This window comes from Babesia bovis, chromosome 3 (assembly GCF_000165395.2).
Source record: "Babesia bovis T2Bo chromosome 3, whole genome shotgun sequence".
NCBI lineage: Eukaryota > Apicomplexa > Aconoidasida > Piroplasmida > Babesiidae > Babesia > Babesia bovis.
In genome coordinates, this window is record NC_010575.1 from 1,256,958 (window position 1) to 1,281,335 (window position 24,378).

Consider the following 24,378-nt stretch of genomic DNA (forward strand, 5'->3'; position numbering starts at 1 on the left):
ATCCAAAAATTGGGTATAACAGTTAGTGATATTCATTGTATAGTTTGGATATTAAATGCTGCCATGTACTATATGTAGATGTATCCGAGCTCGTCGTCGTTGCCGGCCATACTGCGTCGAAAATACCGGATCCCATCCGAACTCCGAAGTCAAGCGGCGCTAGGCCGGGATAGTACTGGGGTGGGGGACCGCCCGGGAACTCCTTTCGGTGCCGGCAGCCTATTTATTATGTAATACACATTGGTCACATATATGGCCAAAATAGTCACTATTGGTGCCCTGGGATGGTGATTTGCACGTTATTGTAGGTTTGTGCATCCACTTCCCATAGTTTCCCCTGGCATGACTGTTACCGCCTTCGACTATACAAAAGCCAATGTACCCTTGGCATACTATACCAAAACGGCATTTCGAGGGTTAGGCGTTAATGTGAAGCATATTTTCTTATAATATTTGGTAAATGAACTCGGTTTCATCGTATATATTGCAATATAAGGAATGTGTAACGCTAGACATGTGTAGTAATGCATGATCAATGCACTAAGAAATTATACGCTCAACATTATGTACATTGGCGTGAATCACATGTTTTATTCCTTCGTTGAGAGCTGTGGAATCCACCCTATCATTCAATACTGTTACCATTACCAAACGGCATGACCATTTCAATTAATTACCAAAATTTGTACCATGGCTTGGATTTCGGTTTTTTATCTTCGTTTTCTGATGGATTCTTACCCATTGAACCATCGGTTCTAGATGGTTCTTTGATGCCATCATGTTGCATTCCTTGTACACTGGGTTGCATAAGTTTAATTTTCATTTTTTTCCCTTTTTAGTATTAATTTTTTTCTTAGTTGCCTTGTTTTTGTTGCTCTTTTAACATTTTTTCCATTTCTGCTTCCCGTATTTTGTCTAGCTCTTCTTCGATTCTATCGTTCAGAGCCTTTACATAGTCCTCAAGAGCGTTGGCTAGGTCTTCAGGTACTTCACTAAGGTAACTGTATTTTGATGCTTCTTGGGCGAGATCAGCAGGTAGTTCTGACAGTAACTGGTCAAAAAAGGATATGGCATCCAACAACTTCTCTCTTCTTAACTCTACTATACCTTCACGAATTTTTGGTTTCTCTTCCTCAGACAACGTTCTGGTTACTAATCCGAGATACAAATCGTGGTCTATCAATCCGTAAATGTCTTGGTTTGTAAAGGATTTGCCCCTTGAGTTCACAATGGCCACTGCAGATGGGTCGTGTGGAAGTCTACCTATAACTTCTTGAAATTGATCGTCAATAATTTTTCTTAGCTCCTCATCTTCTTCATTAACATTAACCTCAGACTTCACTTCATCAACTTCGCCGTTTTTTGGTTCCGAAACCTCATCGCATAGGACATTGCCACTAGCAGCACCTGCCACAACAGCGGCACCAACAATCCACTTGGCAACCTTGCGGAAGCCGTTGTTACGCCTTGCTACTTCCATTCTTGACAAAATTGTAGATAATTCAAAGAAAGTGCTAAGGGATCTCCTTGCTAAATGCTGTAATAGTTAGTAATGAATATATGGTGGTATGCACCTGGGGAATTGGATGATTCATGCATTGCATGTTATCACAGATCATTAAATCACCGTCTATCCATCATATGGAGCTGATTCATCAATACTTCAGCAGCATTATGCCAGCTTGGACGCTGTAAATACCAATTGTCTCTAACCCTCCACAGTACATTCACTTAGAACTACATCCTTCCACTGTATCTCAAACAGGTCGTCAAGTAATAGCCAGTTATGTGATATCACAACCATGAGAACTTTCTAATTTTAACGGTTGGTCATTCATGTCAATTCCGTCCCATGAAGAGCCTTTTGACGTTATACGCTACACTGCTGGATTCATTCTGTTAATACGTAGCCATTGCCTATGGTACTCTATTTCAAACGTAGCAGCAATGTAGATCCATAGTAAACGATGAAGCAAAACATTGCACTATGTCTCTTGAACCTATGGCATACAGCCTCTCATTTGACGGCTCCGTATATATAGCTATTATGGCGCCATTGAAGTGTCCTAACAATGTTAAAGAGCTCCAATAAACGCTAGTACTGAGGTCTGAGCAAGATAGTGTTGATTGTCTAGGCGGTTCACATCACTGTAACCTTGGTCCATGTCACCATATCATCGGTATACACTGGAACCTCTGCTAATGTGACCATGTTCATCAGAATTCCAGTCTATAGACAATCCTGATAGTATACTGTGGAACTGCAACATTATGGTGTGAATGTTGATCAGATCTAAATGTTTGTCTGTGCTTGACATGGTTATTGTGGTGCCACAGGTTGCTGCTATATATGTGCCATATGCCTAAAGTAGTAAATGCATATTAATACTTACTGGGTGAGATGGGGATTACCAGATTGTGTAACAATAGCAGAATTAGAGTTGTAGCCTGCAGTTAGTGGTTAACACTATATCAAATGGATACACTGATACTACCGTATGTACACAAGCAGATTACATCTTGAAGTCATGAACAGTCGTTGGCTTTGCAGTCACTTTCCACTAGGTCATGTACATCTACGTTGACACATCTCTGTTCCCATACGCTAATGTTATACAACATCTTCACGTACGGACATCGACATAACTTGCTCAAGTCAAAATAGGCATTGGGACCTTGGCTGCTCATACGCTTAAAAACCTCTCGCACTGTCACTGTGTGAAACTCGTCCTTGATATCAGTGTCATATACCTTCATCGTGTTCACCACCACGTACTCCCACCCATGACCAACGTGGTCAAACACCTCCACGTGCGTTACAAGCACGTCACTGGATTCATAAATGACAGTCTGGAGTTGTGAGTTGGTAACTCTGACGACTTGTTCGGGGTACGGAAACGGTACAATGCAGTATTGCCTGTACAGCCAGCACCCCCTCCTAAGGTTGGCTACAACAATGACCTCTGGTGAACTATTATCAAACCTGGAAACGTCAATCTCAAGTTGACTTGTACTCCTGGCGCCACCCGTTGGAATAGGGCGGATATTGCGGTATGAAGGGTCCAGTATGTGCTGTGCCTTGAATATACCGTTCACTACAGGAGGCAGACTCAACGTGTAGTTACCTACGTAACCATTATGTTTGATCCACAATGTAAAGTGTTGCAATACTACGTCCACATCTACTTTAACACTGTGTGAGCTGATTAATGATTGGGGACCTCCAGGGGTTTGGTACAACCAGTCTATATTCAGAATAGGGGATATCAGGAAAATATCGTTACGCCCTCGTATACGGCTTACGTAGTCTCTCTTTTGTGCATTGCAATATCTGTCTATGTAGAATAGTGTATAGTTTTGCGATATCGTCTATTATGGATTTACATTGCTGCCGCGTTTGACATGGCATATAATTAGCAGTGCTTACGTATTAACAGAATGAATCCAGCAGTGTAGCGTATAACGTCAAAAGGCTCTTCATGGGACTAAATTGACATGAATGACCATCCATTAAAATTAGAATGTTCTTATGGTTGTGATATCACATAACTGGCTATTATGTGACTACCCGTTTGGTAAACTGTGGAAGGATCTAGTTCTATGTGAATATTCCATGGAGGGTTATAGACCATTGGGATTGGCAGCATCCAAGCTGGCATAATACTGCTGAAGTATTGATTAGTCAGAGCAATTACGGAAATAGACGACGATTTAATTATCTGTGATAACATGCAATGCATGGATCATCCAATTCCCCAGGTGCATACCACCATATATTCATTATCAATCATTACATCATTTACCAAGTGGATCCCTTAGAACTATCTTTGAATCATCTGCAAATTTGTTAAGTATGGAAGTAGCAAGGCGCAACAACGGCTTCCGCAAGGTTGCCAAGTGGATTGCTGGTGCCATTGTTGTGGCAGGTGCTGCCAGTGGCAATGTCCTATGCGATGAGGTTTCGGAACCACAGGAGGCTGAAGTTGCTGAAGTGAAGTCTGAGATTAATGTGAATGAAGAAATTAACACCGAGGTTAAAGATTCAAAGAGAGCTGATGTAAATGTTGCGGAAGCAGATATCACATTCGAAGACCCTGGAAAAGCATACCGTAGGAAAGTAGCTGCTGTTACTGAGGAGGAGAAGCTATTACAAGCGCCAGATGCAGTCATTTTTAGAAATGTTGTTGGTAGACAGTACACTAACAAGGAAATCGACGATCTTGTAGATAGATCTGGTTTGAAAGGTACAAAAGGCGTTATCCAGCATGAGTTGGGAGTCAGAAAAATAAAATTACTACGTGAAATGGGAAAGTTTAACACAATCTTGGAATCTCTTCCAAAAGAAATTGCTGAAGAGGCAGGTAACTATGCAACGTATGATAGATTACCAGCTGATTTAGCTGAAAAGGTTAAATGGAATCATTTTAATAAAAGTTTTTTTGGGCTTATGGAAAAAGTTCCTCAAGACCTAGCAAATGAAATGATGGGATGCGATATTTACGAAGGATTTCCGGGTGAGTTGATCTTTAAAATAAAAGAATTTTTACATCCTTTCGATCCATCTACTGTGTTTATTGATGATGGAAAAGATGAAGATATGGCGGACAATCTTGAAACTAATGTAAGAATTGAAATACCTTCGCTTAAACCATTGTCTAACAAGCCGGCCACTGCAGAACAAATTTATCGTGTTATCCGCGATTACCCTCCGACTACAATCGGTGACAGCATGGACGTTGAAGTTAGCAGCCCCTTCAACCGATTCTCACGTGACGAAAAGCGAGATGACTTTTCCAAGTCAAAAGCAATTAAAAATTTCAGGAAGATAATTAACCACATCACGGGATATTGCCTCAAGTTGAAGGATCAGGCCCCCTACGGCGATATTTACATGGCCTTTGAGGATGCTAGCACTATTAAGCTCCCTGTTGACATTGCCGCAGAACTCGCTTCATTACCCGATGACTTCCGTGGATTATTCCCAGGAGCAGCTGTAGCACCCAAGACCATTTTGTATCTTGGACAGTTGTTGACGGAGGGTACACATGGTAGGAGGCCACTCAGTGGGCGCTCTAGAGCGGTTTGGGATAAGCATTACGAAACCAACACAGAAGCCCTTTATGATGCCATATCAGTTATTTAAATGTAGCATTGTCATCCGAAATAATATTGAGAGCCGATATCAGCTCTCTAAAAACTAGTAGTGAGTTTATCTATATAATGACTTCATTTATTGAAATAACTCACTGTTTAATGATTTTTAAGCATGTTATTTATGATTTTAGATTTCGAGTATGGCTATTCGGCGATGGGCTTCTGATACTAGCATCCCAGTAAAACTAATTAATAACCGCCAGATAATCCACTGATATGGACTCCATGATCACTGGTAATATACTATATAATATAACGGCTATTCATATCTCTCTATGTTCTTCAATGCTACCTTATCTAAATATACGACCAATCAACTCTAAATTTGTCGGTGTATCAGATGCTATGTCCGTTATTAGTGATATCTGATAGTAAGGGTGGTAAATATGGTGTTAAGGCCGGTGTCTAGTGCCAGCGTAAAATGTGTATGTACAGGATGCGCGTTATTACTGTTAGACACAGGTGTTAATTAATATAATGCTAAAATTTTAGAACACTTAAGGAAATAAACTGTTGGAACAATAGAAGAACATTAAAAGACGCTTTATAACTACCTGACGCTGTGAACATAATGTCATTCTCACTCGTTGTCAACATGTAACGAGCCAATGAATAAAAGATGGCACGTTTTATTAGCATATGTACATAATAGGATCTGTCATTCACCTAGAATTGCAATTTGATGTATTACATCATAGATGATGCATTTACGCGTTGCACAAATGAAGGGATAATAAAATACGAAAGGAGAACGCTCAATAATTACAATGTATTACACTGTTTATATTACTCTCTACTAATAGGTAGTAAGTACTTTAGCCGACGAAAAACCGAATTCCTATGATTGTTTGAATCAGCCTACGTTGAAGCGATAAGTTGGCAAAGTGCCAAAACATTAATTAATAGAAGACCCTTAACGGCAAAATTCGACTTTCCATCATTAATGGCACTACCCCTTATATTCACTTCGGTTTGTTTTCCAACTGCTGAATCTGCAGCTTGAGATTCGGCATTGCTAGTGGAACTATTCCCCTGAGGCAAAGGCGGCGCAGGTGATTCATCACTTGGTTGAGATCTAACCGTTTCAGATCCAGGTATTTTAATCGCATGTTTAAAGGTTACGTATTTATATTTTGGTTCTTTTCCCGCCATTTCATCAAACTCCTTTCCGTCGTTCAAATGCTGGTACCTATATAGGTAATTCTTACACTTTTCCTGGTAATAGAGCATATTCAGAATATATTCCTGGAATTTACCTGCTTCAAACTCATCCTTCAGTTTCTTCATATGTTCTAATACTTTCGTTTTTGCAGCGCCCTCTCCAATATCTTCGCACGTCCTGGCGTCATTATTATAGCCCTCTATGATCATATCCATCTCCTTATATTTAGTATCCGCAACGGCAATATCTTCAATGATATTTCGTAATCCATCTATCTTTCTTTTTTTAATAATATCTTTGGGATCCTTAAGGGTAGATGCATCCACTGTGGAACCCATTACAATATCTTCACTGGTTTCCATAACCTCCTTTAACAACCCTCTTACGTTGTGCAATTCTTTTAATGCTGTAACATCTTTAGCAATGTTTTCCAACTCAAAAGAGAAAACAATGGCTTCCGGAGCATCGTTGATCCCTTCTTCCTTTTTTTCGGTATTTGGGTTTACCTGACTCCGTTCTGACCCACTTTCACCGACGGGTTTGGATAAACTATCTCCAGCGTTACCATCAACTTGTGTAGTGCTTAAACCGCTAAATGATTGATCCTCTTCACCTTCTTCATTCGATCTGCAGCGTTTCATGAATGATGCACCATCTTGTAGATAATTGGTAACTACCTTTAGGAATTCATCCAATTTAGCCTCATCGAAGAGATAGCCTTTCTTTTCAAAATCGTCACTGATTTGTTTCATGTGAGCTTCTAACTCTTTCCTTTCATTTACCGATGATACATTTTTAAGTCTGTCTTCTAAATCACTGTACTCCTGTACTGCGGCGCCTATATCAACGTAGGCACGACCTTGATCATTTATTAATGCTCCTTCCTTTTCTAATCTCCTGTGAGTTTCAATGTCTTGAAGTTTCTCGAGATCTGTACCTTTGTAAGTGGCAATAGAATGACACTCCGTCAAAATTCCTTGATAAGTTGTAGTACTACGGAAGATTGCACGACGGACATTAATTATTTTTTCTGCTAACTCTGAATTGCCAGTGGAAGATAATGTTGCTACGTTATCCTCATCTTTGAATATAATACCAACTGCTGAAATGCTGAAAATAAAATAACCGTTGAAAACGGCAAAAGCGAGCCACAAAAGTGCAACGCACCGAGAGATTCGATAATTACAGGACATGGTTAAAGGTCTAGAATAACCACACCGTAGTGAAGGGAAACATGGGTAATTTATCTTCGAATATACGGTATAGCGACAGAGGTTTCATTACACAGCCTATACTATTGTATGAAATAATCGTTCTTTTTGCTTAAGTTGAACTAATTCGAAGTATTCTATATACATATAAAGTACCATACCAAGATCAAAGTCGAAGTATGTGTTTTGGCCAATATATGTTATAAATGTTCATATAACAAAATGTAAATTTATATATTATGTGAACCATATCAGATGCAAGGTGCATATATGCACTTATTTTGCAAGATACTAACAAATGAAGAATTTTCTTGCAACCTAGACTACAACAGCTGTAGCTACCCACATGCATCTTGTATAATTTTCGCTTGATCTTCTAGATGGCTGGCAAATTAAAATCTCTTTTAGAAATAGTGAATCCTCCTATCATTTATAGCTACAATTACAGAATTCTATCGACGTTGCGCATTTAAGTTTTTTAAAAATAATAACAGTGTTAGTGGGCATGATGTACAGTTATGAATACATAAATTATGTTTCAGTAAGTATATTTATTAGGGTAAAATACTATGTTTTAGATAGAGCTTACTTGTTTTTATGTAATTTTTTTGTCGTTATATATGCAACCGATTTCTCTGCAGCACAGGCGAAATATCATTCGAGGAAATTTATTACCTTAGAAAATCGGTACCAGAATGCGCCAAATAACTATTTTATGTCGCCAGAGAGAGAAGTGTAAATCTTAATGATTCTATGGACTGGAATGTCGGTGAAAAGAACTGATAGCTGAGCAATTCTGGATACATCCTAACTACACAGGACGTAACTTGAAAATAGGTATAAAAATAAAACAAACATTACAACTTTCCAACCTATGATATCGATGGATTACTACAACGACTGTAACTCGGGTGTTGCCTTTATGTGTTTCCACAACATCCTATAAGAATATAATGTGACGATCGAACCGTTGAGTAAGGCTACCTGGCCTATAAAGTTAAACTATAACATATATAACACTGATTATCACCAGCGTACAGTGTTTATACGAAAAATATTTGTAATGTAAAACCCATCTGGGAATGGGTGTTTTCACCTGTTAAAGACACGTGACCATTTAACAATGCAAACCCAAACTATAAGCTGTGGAAAATTAAGATGTACACATATTAACCTTATAAACAATAAATGATATATTACATCAGTTAAATATAGCGTAGAAGGTATGGTATGCGATGATTTTTACATGTTTATATGAGAATCCCCTTCATCTAATAAGCACGAGAGCATGTAAACATTTCGAGGAGCTTATATGATATGAAATTATTATATAAATGAAATTGCTGGTATCTTTTCTTTATCACTACTATAGGGTTAATGGCGTCTGTGTGTCGTGCTTTGGTGGGAAGGGCATGAATTATACGCAGAAGAGCACAACCCCGATATAACTGTACATAGTTACATTCAACTAAGATAAGTAAGTGCAGTAATGCATGACATTGCTATTGGTTAATGATATTTGCAATTTTAGTATTTGTTTTTGTATTAACTCAGCACATAGGCAATATCAACATTTCCATGCATGTTGATTTGATATACACCGCCTATAACCAAATACCTAAGCTTTTAATTTAATATTTTCAATTATACATTCAACAACCCTTTTGTTAAATATGGAAGTAGCAAGGCGTAACAACGGCTTCCGCAAGGTTGCCAAGTGGATTGCTGGTGCCCTTGTTGTGGCAGGTGCTGCCACTGGAGGTGTTGATGGAGGATTGTTATCTTTCGTTAAGAATGCTGTGTTGGGAAATAAGGAAGCAACAACATTTGATCCTGATCACATCGGATTTGTCAGTTCTACTGGGAAAACATACACGAATGAAGACATTGCAAAGTTAGTCGACCCAACTTTTGTCTACGATCAATATGTTGAATCGATTGAAAATGACTCAGCTATGGATGAGGAATTCCAGCGTAGAATGGACGCCAAGAGGTACTCTATGTGGTTGATTGATGAAATTGTCCAAAGACTTCCTGAGGATCTTGCGAATGAAGCCGCACCTTATGTTTCATTTGACAGCATGCCGGAGGATTTGGCTGCAAGAGTTAACCAACAGGTGTACGATGCTGTTCTCCCATATTTATCTGACGAATTGGTTGTAGAAGTTAGTAAATATGACTCTGTAGACAAAATCCCCAAGGAGACAGTTTACGATGTTGCTGCTTTCATGGCAAGTCAACAGTTCCAGGAAGTTTTCGGTGATATAATTCCCAAGGAGTTCGCTGAGAAGGCTCTGAAATTTTTATCAAAGTACAAGTTCCTAACCAAAATTGGTAAAAAGTTGGTTGCAATGTACGAGGGCATGAACAAATCCAAACGAATGGCAGATGATTGATTTGGGGGTATTTTACACCATTTAAATCGTTTTTTATTCTTCCGGTCATATGTTTGGGTTGCAACACTGTCACAGCACTAAGGGTGGTATTTGAAACAAAATCTAGTTTCATACATGCAGAGTAACGTAATGGTGGGAAAGGTTGACTAATAGGCATCATTACTCTTATCCTAGATTGCAAACGCAAACCAGCATAGGACTGTATTGATTGTTCTTCTGCACCTTACCTATGATGAGGACTTGGTAAGGGTAGATGAACCTTGGTGGACATCAACTGCACATATGAATGCTGCTTCTCATGTAGCTTTGGTTTCCATGTCATTATTGTTGCATAATTGCGATAATGCGCAGAAGATTTTGATTTATGCGGGTTTTATTCAGAAATAGATAATGCAGTCCATTGATGATGTGGGATTAGATGTGTAGCCAGTAACCTTTGCTTGCTGCGTTCGTTAGTTTATACAAGCTCAGAAACGTGCTTGTTTAAACAGCAGAAGTATATATACACGTATATTACCACTTATTAGAACTCTGTTCCACCAATGCGAAGTGGCTGCCATTTGTACAAGGGGGCATAAAGGAAGGTCCTTCTCTAAAATATTCTGTATATATAAGTTAATATTTAATTCTTTACATTCAATTTAAAGTGTACTTTAGATTTGGTATGTTTATTATTTGCGACGTTTCATTGTCTCGTGCTTTAAGTTGTATAATAGCGGAGTTTTTCAGTTGCAATGCTTCTTGTATAGTTTGATTTCTATTATCCTCGGACAGATCCAAAATACGACCGGATGCATACATTACTTCTATAGTAACATCAAAAAGCTTTTCTAATACATCCGCAAGGTCCGCAATAGTGATATGCGTTCTTTTCAAGTTGTAAGGAGATTGTGTTGGCCCAATGATGACACTATTCAACGGTGAATCATTAATTACTATATGGTCCCAGAGGGAGAACATCTGCCCACTTAGAATTGCATTTTTACTTGTAATTTCAATAACTTCTGCTGGTTCAACATCATTTGAAACATATGTCAAGATTCCTAAATTGAAATAGTTGTTGACCATTCCTTTGACAAGCTCTCTTTTTGTTTTATATTTGACTAACTTTAGGAGCGCTACCAAGTTGTTGTAATTATAACACTTTACATCGCTTCCTTCTATGATGATGGTTACATTGTCCCTTTTATGAATTTCCTTGAGTGCTTTACTCTTAATATGGCCAAAATATGGATCAATATCATCATGCCGTTTTTCGCATTCTATAGTATTGTTTTCCATCAAATATAAGGCTTTGTAGAGTTCTAAAATGGCCATTGACGCCGCTACTCCTACTGTTGTTGAAATGGCTGGGATGATTCCTTTGGCCACTTTTATCACTGATGCCATGTCTTTTTGGTTTAACCCAAATTTGTGTGCTCTAATATTACTTGCTGCATACAGAAACATACAATCATCTTTCATATTCTCGTCAAAGGTCAATGCATTTAATTCTACGTTAATTCCTCTTTCCAAGACATTTTTGATTGAAGGAGATTGACACAGCCTTTCTATGGCATCCATACACTTGTTTAAAGGAACAACTTGATCCATCATATGATGCTTTTCAAAATACGATTTCCCTAATGCAATGAACGACTGCTTTATATTTTCTACATTACCCATATCTTCGTACATTGTTTGTTCCGATTTAGTCATAGTTCTTTTTTTAATTGAGCTCATCGCTTCAATTAATGAGTCTTTCAATGGGAAAGGTATATTGAAGTATTTTTCGTAAGTCTGAGTTGCCCAATCCTTTGTATCCGTAATACCGGTTACCAGGTTCGCATTGTCTAGAAGTGAATTTGCTACATTACAAAAGTATTCCGGAGAATGCTCCAGAGCTCTCTTCAGTGTCTCCACAGGGTTTTGTATGAACTTGGTGTATAAACGGTGCTGCTGGTAAAATATCCACGAAAACAATTCAACAGCATGGAATACTGTATCTTCAGTGGTTTTCGGTATTCCTTTTACAGAGCAGCTCATTGGTGCATCTGTTACACTATCTGTTCCCATTGTTGCTGCGTACGGTTCTGTTAAAAATGGCGCGGTTATTGATGTGCTGCACTGCATACCGTGTATTCCTGCCTCGACAAATATATGCGATTGTTCAACGGCATAATTATCCATCAACAATCGTGTGTGAACGTTATCAACTGCGGATAGTAAAACTAGATTCTTGTGATTGCTATTTCCTTCCATATGGAAATTTTCTGTAAAGGCGGCATTTTTGGCTACAAAGTTGTCGAGATCTTTTTTTGAAACTTTCCTTAGGTTTTGCAATGCTGCAGTGGCCTTGTTAAGACCCACGTCCGCATCGGTAAAGAGACTTTGTCTGGTTAGATTGGACACATCAACTGAATCGTTATCCATGGCCGTTAAATGTTCCACACCCATTGCTTCTAGTATTTTTAGGTATTCACACCCTAATGCTCCTACTCCTACCATTAAGTATTCAGCTTCTTTTACAATATCGAGATGTTTTTGAGCATCCTCAATATACATGCCTAGGCCTTTATTGGGGAATATATCACTCCTGTCAACCACAATGAGATCCGCTGGCGTGAATATTGATGTTAAACCTTTAATTACTTCTTGAGCAGCGAGGGAGCCTGGAATATATTATACATTGGCCTTCACAGCTTACCGATGAGTGTAATTACAGCTGGGACATTTACATTCTTCAGCACATCCAATATAACGTATGGATCTTGAGACTGTACATTCGAATTGGCAATAGCTGTAGATTTCGCATGATTAGAATTTCCCGTTCGGCAATTAGACGACGACGGGGTACCGATAGATGATTCGGTCAGTGCTCCAAAGATAGTACAAAGGTGATCGTCCGAAAACATTTTAACACCAGGTGATATTATTAATTGTTCTGGCATATACATTTTCCTAGTAAACAATCGGGTCAGATACTCTCTCCATCCTGGTGGTTGTTTCATTAGTTTATTGACCAATGATTTTATAGGCACGAATCTAAATTCACTCATGTCTTCTACCTTTTTAATAGAGAAGCTTCCGTCATTAAACGGACTCAAATCAGCATCCACTAGCATTTTAATCTTATTTGCATCTTTTCGTTCCACATTTTGCACTTTGGCATAAATTGTTACGGTGTCATGCAATTCATCTTGCGGATTTTCAGGGTTCATGATGTATTTTGGCATTGACAAGTTGACGGTATCTCTTGGACTATATGGTTCATCATAATCCTTTTCCTTTATCTCTACTTCTATGTATGATTGTTTTCCGGCGGATGTTACCGTTCCCTGATATTCAGTATTATCTTCATCTGACCTCTTGTATACAGGATGTACATCACCAAAGTCTGAGAGTATCATACCATATACTCCTTTTGAGACAACGTAAACAAACTTGGTGCTGTCTCGTGAAGCTTGATTCACTTTTATAGCCGTTTGCAATGGTTGATTAACGAATACAATTGCATCAAAGACATGTTCTATATGATCTGGCTCAGTATCCAGTACTTGTATATTAGAATTTGGGTGTAGTATCAGTACGTTTTCTACCATATTCTTGGCGTTGTAGACATCATCGTCGACAACATAAATGGTTCCAACCCCTGCTCTTATAAGGTGGGTAGCAATATTAGAAGCTACGGGTGTTGAGCCTACAATGAGTACTTTTGACATTTGTAATCGTTTTATTCCACTTTCGGTGATGACTAATGACAGCCTTGATATTTTATTATCGTAGGTGTCATATCGTACATTATTTATATGCGATGTTGACTCCACCTGGCTGCCATTAGATGATATACTGGCAAATAGACCGATTCTGTGGAGCCGGTTGACTGTCCAACGCCCAGCATTCACCGAAGGAATGCTCCATAGCGATGTTGCTAGGATACACAAAATCGCTATGAGCCATCTTCCTGCACGTATACTGCGCGTTGAATACGCTAATTTGTTTTTCATATCATATTTTCAATTATTGTGTCCAATATAAATGAGATACGTAGTTTACATGTGGAAGGCCATACACACAAACGGTGTTCATTTGTTGTCTACTACGTTTATTGAGATCTAGGCGTTTATTTATTTTGAAAGTAGTTATTTTCCTGTAGGTATATCTGGGCTCTTTGAGTGGCCATCGAGACTTTGTTAAGTAGTTTCACTGCCTGCGCATCGTCAACTTCTAGTTTTTCTAACTTTATGTTTGCTGCTTTTTCCACTGTCTTTAATTTTTCGATATCAAATTCATCTACGAATGATATTGCAATTCCCGTGCTTTTTGACCTTGCTGTTCTACCTACTCTATGGATATAATCTTCTGTAGTCCTTGGGAAGTCTAGGTTGACTACGAATGATACTGCCTGTATATCTATACCTCTGGCGATTAGATCTGTTGCTACTAGTATTTTTGACACCCCGGTTCGGAACTTAGCCAGGCATGCGTTTCTTTTTCTCTGTTTCATCAATGAATGTATACATGTTACTTTGAAATCTAAATATTCCAGAGCAACTGCTGTCAATTGGCATTTTTTCTTGGTAGCTGTAAAGATTATTCCTTGATCGGTTTCCCTTTCCAAGAGTTGCGTTTGCAGTAGATGGACTAGGTACGGCAGGTGTACATTTTCTGGTAGGAAGAGGTAATTTTGCTTTAGATCCAATTCATGGAATTGTTCTTCTTGCCCTTTAGTTACGTCAAACATGTGGAATTGCGTACCCTTGAACGATTTAGAGAGCTCTTGTATAGCCTTTGTTATTGTAGCTGAGAAGAGGTACGTAATTCTTCCATCATTTGTGGTGGGTAGACACTTTAAAATCTGTTGTAGAGGCTCTTCGAATTCGCTATGCAATAGCTTATCTGCCTCGTCGAAAACTAGATATTTTACTTTTTTGAATACATTTGCGATATTACGCTCTTTGATATCCACTTGGTATGCTAACCTTCCTGGTGTAGCTATTACTACGTGTGGTCGTGCTTCTAATTGCAGCGACTGCTCCACGAAGTCATCGCCTCCTACACATACGCATATTCTTATATTCATTTGTACTCCAAAGACGTTGAACTGGTCTCCTATTTGGAATGCAAGTTCCCTGGATCCCGTGAGTACCAGTCCAAAAACTCCATATGGGTTTTTCGCCAATGCTACTAGTATAGGCCAGCAGAAGCATATGGTTTTACCAGTACCGGTTTGTGCACAACCGATCACATTATGTCCACTGAATGCGGCTGGTAGACACAACTCTTGGATTTTTGTTGGTGCCTTGATACTGACGGCGGATGCCAATTGTATTAACCATTCCGGGACACCCAAATCCTTGAATGACATGCCAACAGTTTTTTCATCATGTACTAGTAGTACTTCTTTATTTTCATCACATTCCTTGGCATCATTATGTTCAACCTTTCTTTTTTTAGCTTGCTTTTTATGTGCTATTAGCTTAAATTGCATGTCATTAACATTTTCTAGGGTCCATTTATCCTTATCTATAGAAGTAGCATCATTTACTGTAGTATCACCTTCCATTGCTGATGTCGTCTCAAGTCTAGGTCAATAAGGTACTTGGTTGCGATATACGATGTTTATTCAACGCCTATATGGCGTTGATTACAATGATTCATACATTATATTCATTTATACATTAATGTGTATGTAAACTGTTAATTTTTTTGTTTTGTATGGTGCCGTTGTTGATCTGCTTGAGTTCCACACCCCCTGGCTGTATCAATTAGAAAATGCTTTTACTTTAGTTGTTAAATATAGTGACAGATATTTTGTGCTTATGTATATATCATAGGCAATTATCTGCTGTCTGTCTTGCTTGTGTTGTTGCCACTATGGCGATACGTAAGTTACCGCGTCATGTAGTATAACATTTTCTTTAGGTACACAGTATGAAAACAGCAACGAGGTTGGTGTATTTGCTACTCTTACCAACTCGTATGCTTTGGTATCTTTAGGTAGTTCTTGTAACTTTGCCAGTGTGTTTGAGGCGGAGTTGATGCCACAGATCCCTGTGGTTCAGACTACCATTGGTGGCACCCGTGTTGTTGGGAGTGTTACTGTAGGTATGTTATATAGTAATTATTCTGTCATATTGTTTACAGGTAACCGTAAGGGTCTTTTAGTATCTAGTATTTGCACTGACACTGAGCTTCGTCATTTGCGCAATTCTCTTCCTGATTCTGTTGAGATCCGTCGTATAGACGACCGTTTATCAGCTTTGGGCAATGTCATAACTTGCAATGATTATGTTGGTTTGATTCACGTTGACATTGACCGAGAGACTGAGGAGATTGTTGAGGATGTGCTTGGTATTGAGGTATTTCGTGCCTCTATCGCAGGGAATGTTTTGATTGGCAGTTACTGCCGCTTTCAAAACAAGGGTGGTTTAGTTCACGTTAAGACCACTACTGATGAGATGGAAGAGTTATCTCAGCTTCTTCAAATACCGTTGACATCTGGGACTGTAAATCGGGGTTCAGATGTAATTGGTGGTGGTTAGTTTTGTGCTATACTATTCTAAGTTTTTTATAGGTTTGATTGCTAATGACTGGGTAGCCTTCTGTGGCATGTCTACTACTGCAACTGAGATTGCTACTATTGAGCGTATATTCCAGTTATCTCGGCCTAAAGAGTTTGATCCATCTGTTTCTAACTCCCACACGCTTCGCAACGCTTTGATCGACACCTTGATTTAATCGTAGTGTTATTACGTTGTTGTATGGATATCTCAAGTCACTGTTCTACACTCCTTTTTTTTCATGAGGCATGTAGCTTATATCTATGGCATAAAGCGTATATTTCCATATATTTTATTTGGTTGGTGCGTATTACGCGTTCCATTTTGGTGTGTACGTTCCTTAGACACATATCACTTTCCACGTAGATTACCCTCTTTTATTTGCAATTTCGGTGCATTAAACAACTCAATGTGTCCTCCTTCTGATTTAGTTTCCATGTCCACAACGGACTCCTTTGTGAGTGACATTTCTGACGACGGCTCTACATCTTCCAAATCTTCCACTACCAAGACCAAGAAGACTGGCATTTCGAAGGGTTCCACGAAGAAGCCATTGCAGACTAAGCTTAGTGTCAAGTCATCTACTGAGAAGCCGAAGCCTTGGGTAACTTTACCAAAGTTAGGTATGTTGTTTCCCTTAGTTCACATATTATTAGACCCTAATGAAGACCGTGACGCAGCATTTGCTGAGATAGCTGCTGCAAGTGCAGCTTCTGGGCTTTATATAGGTGCTCACATATCCACTGCTGGTGGTTTGGACAACTCTGTGATTAACGCTTACAACATTTGTGGTAGGTATTGGGTTATCATACAAGTGCTCTCATTCACGGTAGTTCAGCTTACATTTTTGTTTTTTGTACTTATCGATATACAATGGGTATAACTAACTCTGTAGGCCAGGCTTTTGCTTTATTCCTCAAGAATCAGCGTCGTTGGGACAGTCCTCCTCTTGCTGACGCTACTGTTAAGAAGTTTACGGCCAACATTGAGAAATATAAATATGACATCCGCTACGTGTTGCCTCATGGTTCTTATTTGATAAACATTGCCAACCCTGACTACGAGAAGCGTATGAAGTCATATCACCACTTCGTTGATGATATTCAACGTTGTGAGAAGCTGGGCATCACATTGTACAACTTTCATCCAGGTTGGTTGCCCTTTTATGCCTCTGGATATCGTATAGGCTCTACTGTTGGCATGTGTGAAAAACCTGAGGGTATTCGCAACATCGCGGTTAGTCGCAATAGTTGTTTTTTATATTTGCTAGAACTGCATTAACATGGCTATGAAGGAGACTAGCTCTGCAAAGATTGTTTTGGAGAATGCTGCTGGTCAGAAGAACGTTATAGGTTCAACTTTTGAGGATTTACGTGACATTATTAATTTAGTTGAGAACAAGGATAGGGTATGTTATAATTTGTGGTATTATATATATCAGGTTGCTGTATGCCTGGACACGTGTCATCTGTTTGCTGCTGGTTGGTTTGAATGTCTAGTTTATATTCTTTATAGGATACGACATTCGAACTAAGGATAAGTTTGAGGCAGTTATGCGTTCTTTTGATGAGATAATTGGTTTGAAATACCTTGTTGCTGTACATTTGAATGACTGCAAGTCTGACCTTGGCAGTGGTTTGGATCGTCATGAGAACATTGGTATTGGGAAGCTGACTCGTGAAACGTTTGAGTTCATTGCCAATAGTGGATATTTCCGCAATATGCCAATAATTTTAGAGACTCCTGATATACACGGTGACGAAACTATATACAAGCAGGAAGTTAAGGTGATGTACGGACTTGTTGAAGGGAACAAAGATGGTTCCACTTCCTAAATTGGCCATGCGCCTCTATTTGAATATGCCGACAATGCAGAGGGAATAAATAGGTTTAATATCCCTTGTTAGATACTTGATTGTTACATAACTAGTGTTATACGCGAACATGAAGAGATAAGCCGCCTATGGGATTCGAACCCATGACCTTTTGATTACGAATCAAACGCAATACCCCTATGCTAAGGCGGCTTCACCAAAAGCCTTAATTGTCGATTAATAACACATTAAACCGTTAGACAACTTAACCAAACATTATACCATTTACAACCTTTTCCTTTCACTTATCATTTTATGACTCTATGTAAGGGTGTGTTGATAATTATTCTACACTTTTTTGGCTTTTTGGCCATCTTTCCAATATCGCATTGTATAATTCATCCTTTGTTTTTGTGCTCATCTAGTCGTTCCCATCCTTTGCGACATGTTCTTTTTTCCGGCAAAGCACCACCGCTACCTGGTAATGATACTGTTGCATCCGGTGTGGTTGGTAGAAGCTCAAAGCGGAAGAACTTGTTTAAGCAGCAATTGGAGGACTATGTAGACATTGATTCCTCGAATGTCCAAAGGTAGGGTTTTTTATTTTCCTGGTCATATTATACAGTCGTGATGGTGAGCGTTGGCAGGACATAGTTCTTGAGGAAGTCGCCAAGAACCGTAACGATGACCCATCTTCTAGTTTTATATTTGGCGAGCACAATGTAGGCACACCTCGTTTCAGTGAGGGTATTGGCCCAGCATCCAGTATACGTGACATTCCGTTTAACTATAGGTTATCCCCTGAGGGTCGCATGAAGATTGAGGACCGTATAAGTCACTTGAAGCGTTTGGCTGCTTCAGAGCCCGGTTGTGTTAATAATAAACGTCCAACATTATGGATCGTGCGCTCTAGTTTCGGTAACTATTGTGAGTTATTGGAGCGTGATGAAGAGCGACTATCATCATTTGTGAAGGCAGTCCGTTCTCACTTTTCGCCAGACCAGCTCCGGGTGATGAAGTTACAGATAGACATTCGTATGCCGCTATGTGAGATATTTTTTGAGGGTGACATTACTGACTTGGTTCGTATATTTTATGCTCGTGGAGGTACACTTCAATTTTATGTGGTACCTCGTTTTTGGACTCGTTGTGAGCTTCTTGAGAAGGACCCTCGTTTAGAGGCCAAGTATGGCAAGGCAACAGCTCCTGGTTTATTCCCTCAATGGGATGAGGAGGGTATGCTTGAGGAGTTGATTGACTGTATGGACATCCGTCCCGATTATGCATTGGTATGTTTTGTTAATAAAGTATAAATTAGTTTTAGGAGTTCCGTGTTCCTAATGCTTGGCATCTTTTGCCTATGGTTCCTGAGCGTGACCGTGAGTTGATGGAGACTTTATTTGAACGTGTTCATTGGCCTACTCGTTTACGTGTTCAGAAGGCTTTTGAGAGTGGTATAGAGGACTACCGTGATGTTATATCTCGTGAGTACAAATCTCTTCAGCGTAGTGACCGCAAGCGTAGCAATATACTGGACTACTGGCTGTAGGTTGTGCGTATAACCATATTTATTATTACTTTAGGCCACCCGTGTAGTTATTACTGCAGCTTACTTAATGTTCCACATCTGCATCATCGAAACCGTCATCAATATCCTGTACCTTATGATATGCGTTGTCTATATCTTACCGAATCATCTTCCGACTCTTGTTCCGGTGGTTCTATGAGCTCGTTCATTTTAGATATTGCATCAAACAGCATTTCTACATTCTCTGGATGTTGCGGTGCGAATATGACTACTGGTATATCACCTTCATCATCATCACCTTGTAGTTGTATGAATATACACGGTGTTTCGCATAGTTTTTTATCCTTGGATATTGCGTGTAGTACCATAGATATTAGCGGGAATCCATATGACAGGTCTTTATTTTGGCTTGCGATCCATATAAGTCTTCCTGTTGTTACGTATACCGTACCATTCCCTATGTTGGATACTTTCTTGTGCCATATTACTTACCGTGTGTTTCATTATTAAATTTGAGTGTCACATCGTTGAATGTTGCGTATAGTTTTTCATTGTTTGGTGTGTTAAGCATCGGTGTTCCATCATCGTTGCATTCCACGTTCTTTTGGTATCCCTGAAATGTTTCCATTTTGAATATTTTAAGGTTTATATGTAACTAAAGTCTGTTATTTATACTGTTCTAGGTCCCCATGACTTTGGTGTTTGAATTGGTGGAATCTTCTGTGTCCTTTTTGTGTTAATATTTATAATTTATAATTACCATTGACTAGATATGGCACTGTTTTAATATTGACGCAATAATTATAAAGATGTGTGATAAAATAATAGTTTAAATTCTACTCCGGCCATTGCCAAGCCATGGGTGTCATTCGCACTCTTGATCGTTATCTTGGTTTAGCTATTGAGGCTAATTCTGTATCTTATTGTCTAGTAGTTGACGATGTGATGCGTAAGGTCGGTTCTATATCTTTACAGTGTGCTTCTGTTGAGCATTCTGTTAGGATATCTGATACCTTCCACATGCTTCGTGAGAGTTTACCTACTCCTGATGATACAACACTATCTGATCCTGTATGTTTTGTTGGCATGCGTGGTGATACTTTGAATGCTCGATCTACTTTTGCTCTACGTCGTGGTTATAATAGATGTCGGATTCGTACTATAGTTGAATGTCAATCTAGCTCAATATTTGGGTAAGTCGGTCTTCTGTATAATAAACTATCTCTAGGAGCACCCCTGTTGTATTCAAGGAGCGTGAATTGTATCATACTATCGGTATGTTTTATGTCGTCTTCATGCAGTTATAAAGGCCGGATAACCAACGAGCGTATATCGGACAGTTGCACTCTCGTTGAGTGTGCTCGTAAACGATTACCCATGCTATATAACTTGGATAAATCACACTTTGCTGGTATTGCCATCGCTTGGTCCACGGCCATATGTTTAAAGGTAGGTTGTTATTCTGTGGATTCAGTTATTGAAGCGTCGTATGGAGTTGGAGTCTATGAAGTTGGACGAGTCGTTTATGCGTGTTGTTGAATCACGTGTTAAGCGTGACCGGATAGTTTGTGGGCTAGTATCGGCCTTGGAGCGTGAGACTGATTCGGGCACTGGTAGGTCTTGCTGGGCACATCTATGCATATACAGCATCTGAGTTACAGGATGCCCTTAGATCGCGTATCAACTCATTGGTAGATCGGCATTTGGACAAATTATTATAATTATGTTCCATATCTTTTTCTGTGGAATATACTATTTTGTGGCGGTGCCATATAAAATGCCATCAGCATGACTCCGTCATCTTTACTTTCTAGTTCCAGGTGTACCAGGAACTTCGATTTTGTGATACCTGTGTATCGTCCTATAGCCACTGGTGGCCGTGTTGTATCTTCCTGTTGTTCCGCTTGTTTTATGTGTTTAAGGTGCTCCATTGAGTACCTGAACAGTGCCGGTGGTTGGAAGAGTGAGATCTTGGCTTTGGGAGCATCACTGAATTTTCTGGGCCCTATATATATCTTTTGCTTCATATTCACTACTACTTGTGGTTTATTTTGCGGCTTATCGAAAGCAGCTTTATCCTCCACACCGAACAGCTCCTCCTCTATCTTAATAGCGTAAAGGTTATTTGACGTCTGTATGAATATTCTATTGACTTCCTTTTCATTGTACCACAGTGCGTTGAATATCTGCACATTGCTGTTACAGATTCTGTTTGGAACTCTGTGTATGGTCTCTCCATCGTACGTTACTATCGAGTTCAGCTCGATGCTATAGAAGTAAAATAACGAGCCCTTTGAAAAGACGGCTAGGTACTTATAATCCGGGCTTGCGCTGGTTGCCACAACTCTGTATCCATTTTCAAATTTCGGCAGTTCGTGCATTTCACGTGTCTCCATGTTGAGCATGTATACATATCCCTCTAGGCTATATAGTATGACTATAGGCCTTGTTAGTACCTTGTCGAGGTTGTACCTCGCCACATCTATTTTAATGATCGGATCTTTGACTTTATGCTCTATAGGTTCCACAGTGCCATTGTCAAGGTCAAGAATCGAGAGTTGGGATTTCGTTGACCCTGTTGTTAGGTATGCCAACAAGAGCTTATTATTCGGTAACACGTGCATTGCTTTGATAGTTGCGCCCTCCAGGTAGGTCTTGCCAGCGCCTAGCTCAAGGTTTTCCGCAATGAATCTCAGTACCCTTAAATGCTTTTGGTTGGCCACAGCAATGTATCGGTTATCCGGTGTTATTTGTGCAGCTACTATTTGCCCACCATCCTTTTTCATTTTGATAGCTGCTAGTTTGTATGGCATTTCAGGTTCATCCTGAAGTTCCTTGGAAATGTACCACAGGTCGCAGTGATCCCTGTATCTGCACAATGCCAGTGTTTTATCCTTGTTCATTACTACTGGGCTTCCAACCCAGCTGGGTATATTCAGCAGTATAAGGTTAGATTTAAACCTTTTGCTATTTTGGTGCTTCATCCCCCGGGATATCGTCAGGATGCCATCACTCCCGCTGCTTACTATTCTATCGTCATTTGGATGCATTGCAAAGCACCGGACGTCACCCTTATGGTAGTATTTGACGCCATTAGCTCTCCATCCCTGTGTTACGTTTTGTTTGGTATATCCCCGCTCACTGTAGGCATATACTGTGATTTGCGTATCCACGCCACCAGAGAATAGCGTATCTCCATCTGCACCTACAGCTAGACACAGCACATCAGCACAGTGTTGCGTGAACAATTTATGCATAGTGCATGTTTTCACATCCCAGAGTATAACATTTCCAACAGAATCTCCACTTGCGATTAAATCGTGTTTTGCGATGTATACCAGTGCCCATACCTGCGGCTCGTTATCATCGGTTGTGTTTGCAGGTTGCGATTCGGTGATATCTAGTGTGTCACCATTCAATTCATCTTCTATATCGCTCTTTGCGTTATGTTTCCTCTTTTTAGCGACATTTCCACTTTGCTTTTTCGGACCTGGTACCTTAATTTTAATGGCTGGTGTATCTGGGTTGTCCTCCACCTTGAATATAATGGCGTCAGCAGTCCCGCAAAAGAACGTATTATTCGGCAGGACGCATACACTGAGTATACTCTTGGTATGGCAGTTATATACCCTATCGAACTCTAACTCCGGCTCTCGTGTATCTTTGTCTGTGGAGCTCCATAGCCTGAACAAGCGTACTCTGCCATCGTCACAGGCTATGAGTACTTTGCTTGCGCACTGAGTTAGTGCTGACGCGAATATAGCTCCACCGTATGAGCAGCATGACCTCTATATACATGTTGCGTAAGTTCCATGATAACGTACCACCGGGAGAAGCAGTTCAAGATCCCAATCTGTGATGACAGCGTGCAGGCCGATGGTCACTATACGGTAACCACTCAAGGTTCTGCCGATAGCACTGCTCTGTTTGGGTATCCATATTATAGATCTTATAGCGGCGTTTTCATCCGCTTCGTGTAGCGACTGCGTGTAAATGAGCCAGGGTCAACTTCTAGGCTTAAATATAGTAGTACAGAGCAAGGATAGTATGGACTTACTGTAATGTGCACTCTGGTTTCGACGTTGTAAATTTCCACGCCAAAGGGTTGCCTTGCTGCCGCTATATACTGCCCACAGGGCGAGAAGGCCACGGCATTAACACTGGAAGTGTTAGAATCATATATTCGCACCAGGGCTAGTTTATGATTCATATTTGTGTACGCTTTGCTGGTGTACCATTGAATTCCACATATAGGTGGCGGGTGGTTACGGTTACTCTATTGATTCCAAAACTGCGCATCGATATAATTGTTTGTTGCGATAATTTGTACCATGATTTTGTAAAAACAATTTGTTTCTTAGGTCCAAGGCGTCGGTGTTCACCCGCCACGCGTTGGCTAAACCCCCGTTGAAGATTCCACCATCAGAACTAGTTCCTTGCGATTCTATTGTAATTTATATAGATCTGGAGTATAAAGCAGTAAGCAAATAATGTATAAACACTTGGTGTATGTATTTGTGATTATAAGTCACGTTCTTTTTTCGGGATACATATAGTGTTATTACCAGTTT

General features: G+C 39.7%; 13 protein-coding genes across 13 annotated transcripts; 6 read left to right on the forward strand and 7 right to left on the reverse strand.

Annotated features, from left to right (window-relative positions):
• Nucleotides 1-570: 570 nt before the first annotated feature.
• On the reverse strand, nucleotides 571-1,548 carry BBOV_III005830 (Spherical Body Protein 2 truncated copy 4 (SBP2)). Its single transcript, XM_001611663.2, has one exon. It carries the CDS (start codon nucleotides 1,478-1,480, stop codon nucleotides 854-856), a length of 627 nt encoding a protein of 208 aa, XP_001611713.1. The 5' UTR covers nucleotides 1,481-1,548; the 3' UTR covers nucleotides 571-853.
• A 975-nt stretch (nucleotides 1,549-2,523) lies between these two features.
• Nucleotides 2,524-3,420, reverse strand: BBOV_III005835 (uncharacterized protein). The gene is made up of 2 exons (XM_051767011.1): nucleotides 3,385-3,420; nucleotides 2,524-3,331 (listed from the first exon to the last, which is right to left on the reverse strand). The coding sequence occupies exons 1-2, from the start codon at nucleotides 3,402-3,404 to the stop codon at nucleotides 2,527-2,529; spliced, it is 825 nt and encodes a 274-aa protein (XP_051623784.1). The 5' UTR covers nucleotides 3,405-3,420; the 3' UTR covers nucleotides 2,524-2,526.
• A 394-nt stretch (nucleotides 3,421-3,814) lies between these two features.
• Nucleotides 3,815-5,192, forward strand: BBOV_III005840 (Spherical Body Protein 2 truncated copy 5 (SBP2)). Its single transcript, XM_001611664.2, has one exon. The coding sequence runs from the start codon at nucleotides 3,854-3,856 to the stop codon at nucleotides 5,141-5,143; it is 1,290 nt and encodes a 429-aa protein (XP_001611714.1). The 5' UTR covers nucleotides 3,815-3,853; the 3' UTR covers nucleotides 5,144-5,192.
• A 781-nt stretch (nucleotides 5,193-5,973) lies between these two features.
• On the reverse strand, nucleotides 5,974-7,548 carry BBOV_III005850 (putative integral membrane protein). Its single transcript, XM_001611665.2, has one exon. The coding sequence runs from the start codon at nucleotides 7,507-7,509 to the stop codon at nucleotides 6,013-6,015; it is 1,497 nt and encodes a 498-aa protein (XP_001611715.1). The 5' UTR covers nucleotides 7,510-7,548; the 3' UTR covers nucleotides 5,974-6,012.
• Nucleotides 7,549-8,981: 1,433 nt separating this feature from the next.
• BBOV_III005860 (Spherical Body Protein 2 truncated copy 6 (SBP2)) lies at nucleotides 8,982-10,522 on the forward strand. The gene has a single exon (XM_001611666.2). It carries the CDS (start codon nucleotides 9,201-9,203, stop codon nucleotides 9,921-9,923), a length of 723 nt encoding a protein of 240 aa, XP_001611716.1. The 5' UTR covers nucleotides 8,982-9,200; the 3' UTR covers nucleotides 9,924-10,522.
• BBOV_III005870 (ThiF family protein) lies at nucleotides 10,516-13,909 on the reverse strand (the record flags this gene model as incomplete). The annotated part of the gene is made up of 2 exons (XM_001611667.2): nucleotides 10,516-12,574; nucleotides 12,610-13,909. 2 exons carry the CDS (start codon nucleotides 13,907-13,909, stop codon nucleotides 10,560-10,562), a joined length of 3,315 nt encoding a protein of 1,104 aa, XP_001611717.2. The 3' UTR covers nucleotides 10,516-10,559.
• A 47-nt stretch (nucleotides 13,910-13,956) lies between these two features.
• Nucleotides 13,957-15,537, reverse strand: BBOV_III005880 (DEAD/DEAH box helicase family protein). Its single transcript, XM_001611668.2, has one exon. The coding sequence runs from the start codon at nucleotides 15,466-15,468 to the stop codon at nucleotides 14,026-14,028; it is 1,443 nt and encodes a 480-aa protein (XP_001611718.1). The 5' UTR covers nucleotides 15,469-15,537; the 3' UTR covers nucleotides 13,957-14,025.
• Nucleotides 15,538-15,674: 137 nt separating this feature from the next.
• Nucleotides 15,675-16,646, forward strand: BBOV_III005890 (putative Eukaryotic translation initiation factor 6). The gene is made up of 4 exons (XM_051767276.1): nucleotides 15,675-15,789; nucleotides 15,828-16,010; nucleotides 16,050-16,442; nucleotides 16,480-16,646. The coding sequence occupies exons 1-4, from the start codon at nucleotides 15,780-15,782 to the stop codon at nucleotides 16,641-16,643; spliced, it is 750 nt and encodes a 249-aa protein (XP_051623458.1). The 5' UTR covers nucleotides 15,675-15,779; the 3' UTR covers nucleotides 16,644-16,646.
• A 62-nt stretch (nucleotides 16,647-16,708) lies between these two features.
• On the forward strand, nucleotides 16,709-18,329 carry BBOV_III005900 (apurinic endonuclease (APN1) family protein). The gene is made up of 7 exons (XM_001611670.2): nucleotides 16,709-17,088; nucleotides 17,122-17,256; nucleotides 17,361-17,615; nucleotides 17,652-17,701; nucleotides 17,736-17,873; nucleotides 17,907-17,946; nucleotides 17,981-18,329. The coding sequence occupies exons 1-7, from the start codon at nucleotides 16,875-16,877 to the stop codon at nucleotides 18,298-18,300; spliced, it is 1,152 nt and encodes a 383-aa protein (XP_001611720.2). The 5' UTR covers nucleotides 16,709-16,874; the 3' UTR covers nucleotides 18,301-18,329.
• Nucleotides 18,330-18,566: 237 nt separating this feature from the next.
• BBOV_III005920 (putative integral membrane protein) lies at nucleotides 18,567-19,944 on the forward strand. The gene is made up of 4 exons (XM_001611671.2): nucleotides 18,567-18,869; nucleotides 18,905-19,568; nucleotides 19,604-19,824; nucleotides 19,863-19,944. Exons 1-4 carry the CDS (start codon nucleotides 18,595-18,597, stop codon nucleotides 19,873-19,875), a joined length of 1,173 nt encoding a protein of 390 aa, XP_001611721.2. The 5' UTR covers nucleotides 18,567-18,594; the 3' UTR covers nucleotides 19,876-19,944.
• BBOV_III005925 (Nucleotide-sensitive chloride conductance regulator family protein) lies at nucleotides 19,753-20,475 on the reverse strand. The gene is made up of 3 exons (XM_051766993.1): nucleotides 20,300-20,475; nucleotides 19,969-20,264; nucleotides 19,753-19,934 (listed from the first exon to the last, which is right to left on the reverse strand). Exons 1-3 carry the CDS (start codon nucleotides 20,433-20,435, stop codon nucleotides 19,893-19,895), a joined length of 474 nt encoding a protein of 157 aa, XP_051623749.1. The 5' UTR covers nucleotides 20,436-20,475; the 3' UTR covers nucleotides 19,753-19,892.
• A 160-nt stretch (nucleotides 20,476-20,635) lies between these two features.
• Nucleotides 20,636-21,529, forward strand: BBOV_III005930 (uncharacterized protein). Its single transcript, XM_001611672.2, has 5 exons — nucleotides 20,636-21,000; nucleotides 21,036-21,082; nucleotides 21,117-21,256; nucleotides 21,291-21,420; nucleotides 21,455-21,529. The coding sequence occupies exons 1-5, from the start codon at nucleotides 20,666-20,668 to the stop codon at nucleotides 21,526-21,528; spliced, it is 726 nt and encodes a 241-aa protein (XP_001611722.1). The 5' UTR covers nucleotides 20,636-20,665; the 3' UTR covers nucleotide 21,529.
• Nucleotides 21,499-24,121, reverse strand: BBOV_III005940 (WD domain G-beta repeat family protein). Its single transcript, XM_051767410.1, has 3 exons — nucleotides 23,865-24,121; nucleotides 23,632-23,790; nucleotides 21,499-23,595 (listed from the first exon to the last, which is right to left on the reverse strand). The coding sequence occupies exons 1-3, from the start codon at nucleotides 24,015-24,017 to the stop codon at nucleotides 21,529-21,531; spliced, it is 2,379 nt and encodes a 792-aa protein (XP_051623459.1). The 5' UTR covers nucleotides 24,018-24,121; the 3' UTR covers nucleotides 21,499-21,528.
• Between the last annotated feature and the right edge of the window lie 257 nt (nucleotides 24,122-24,378).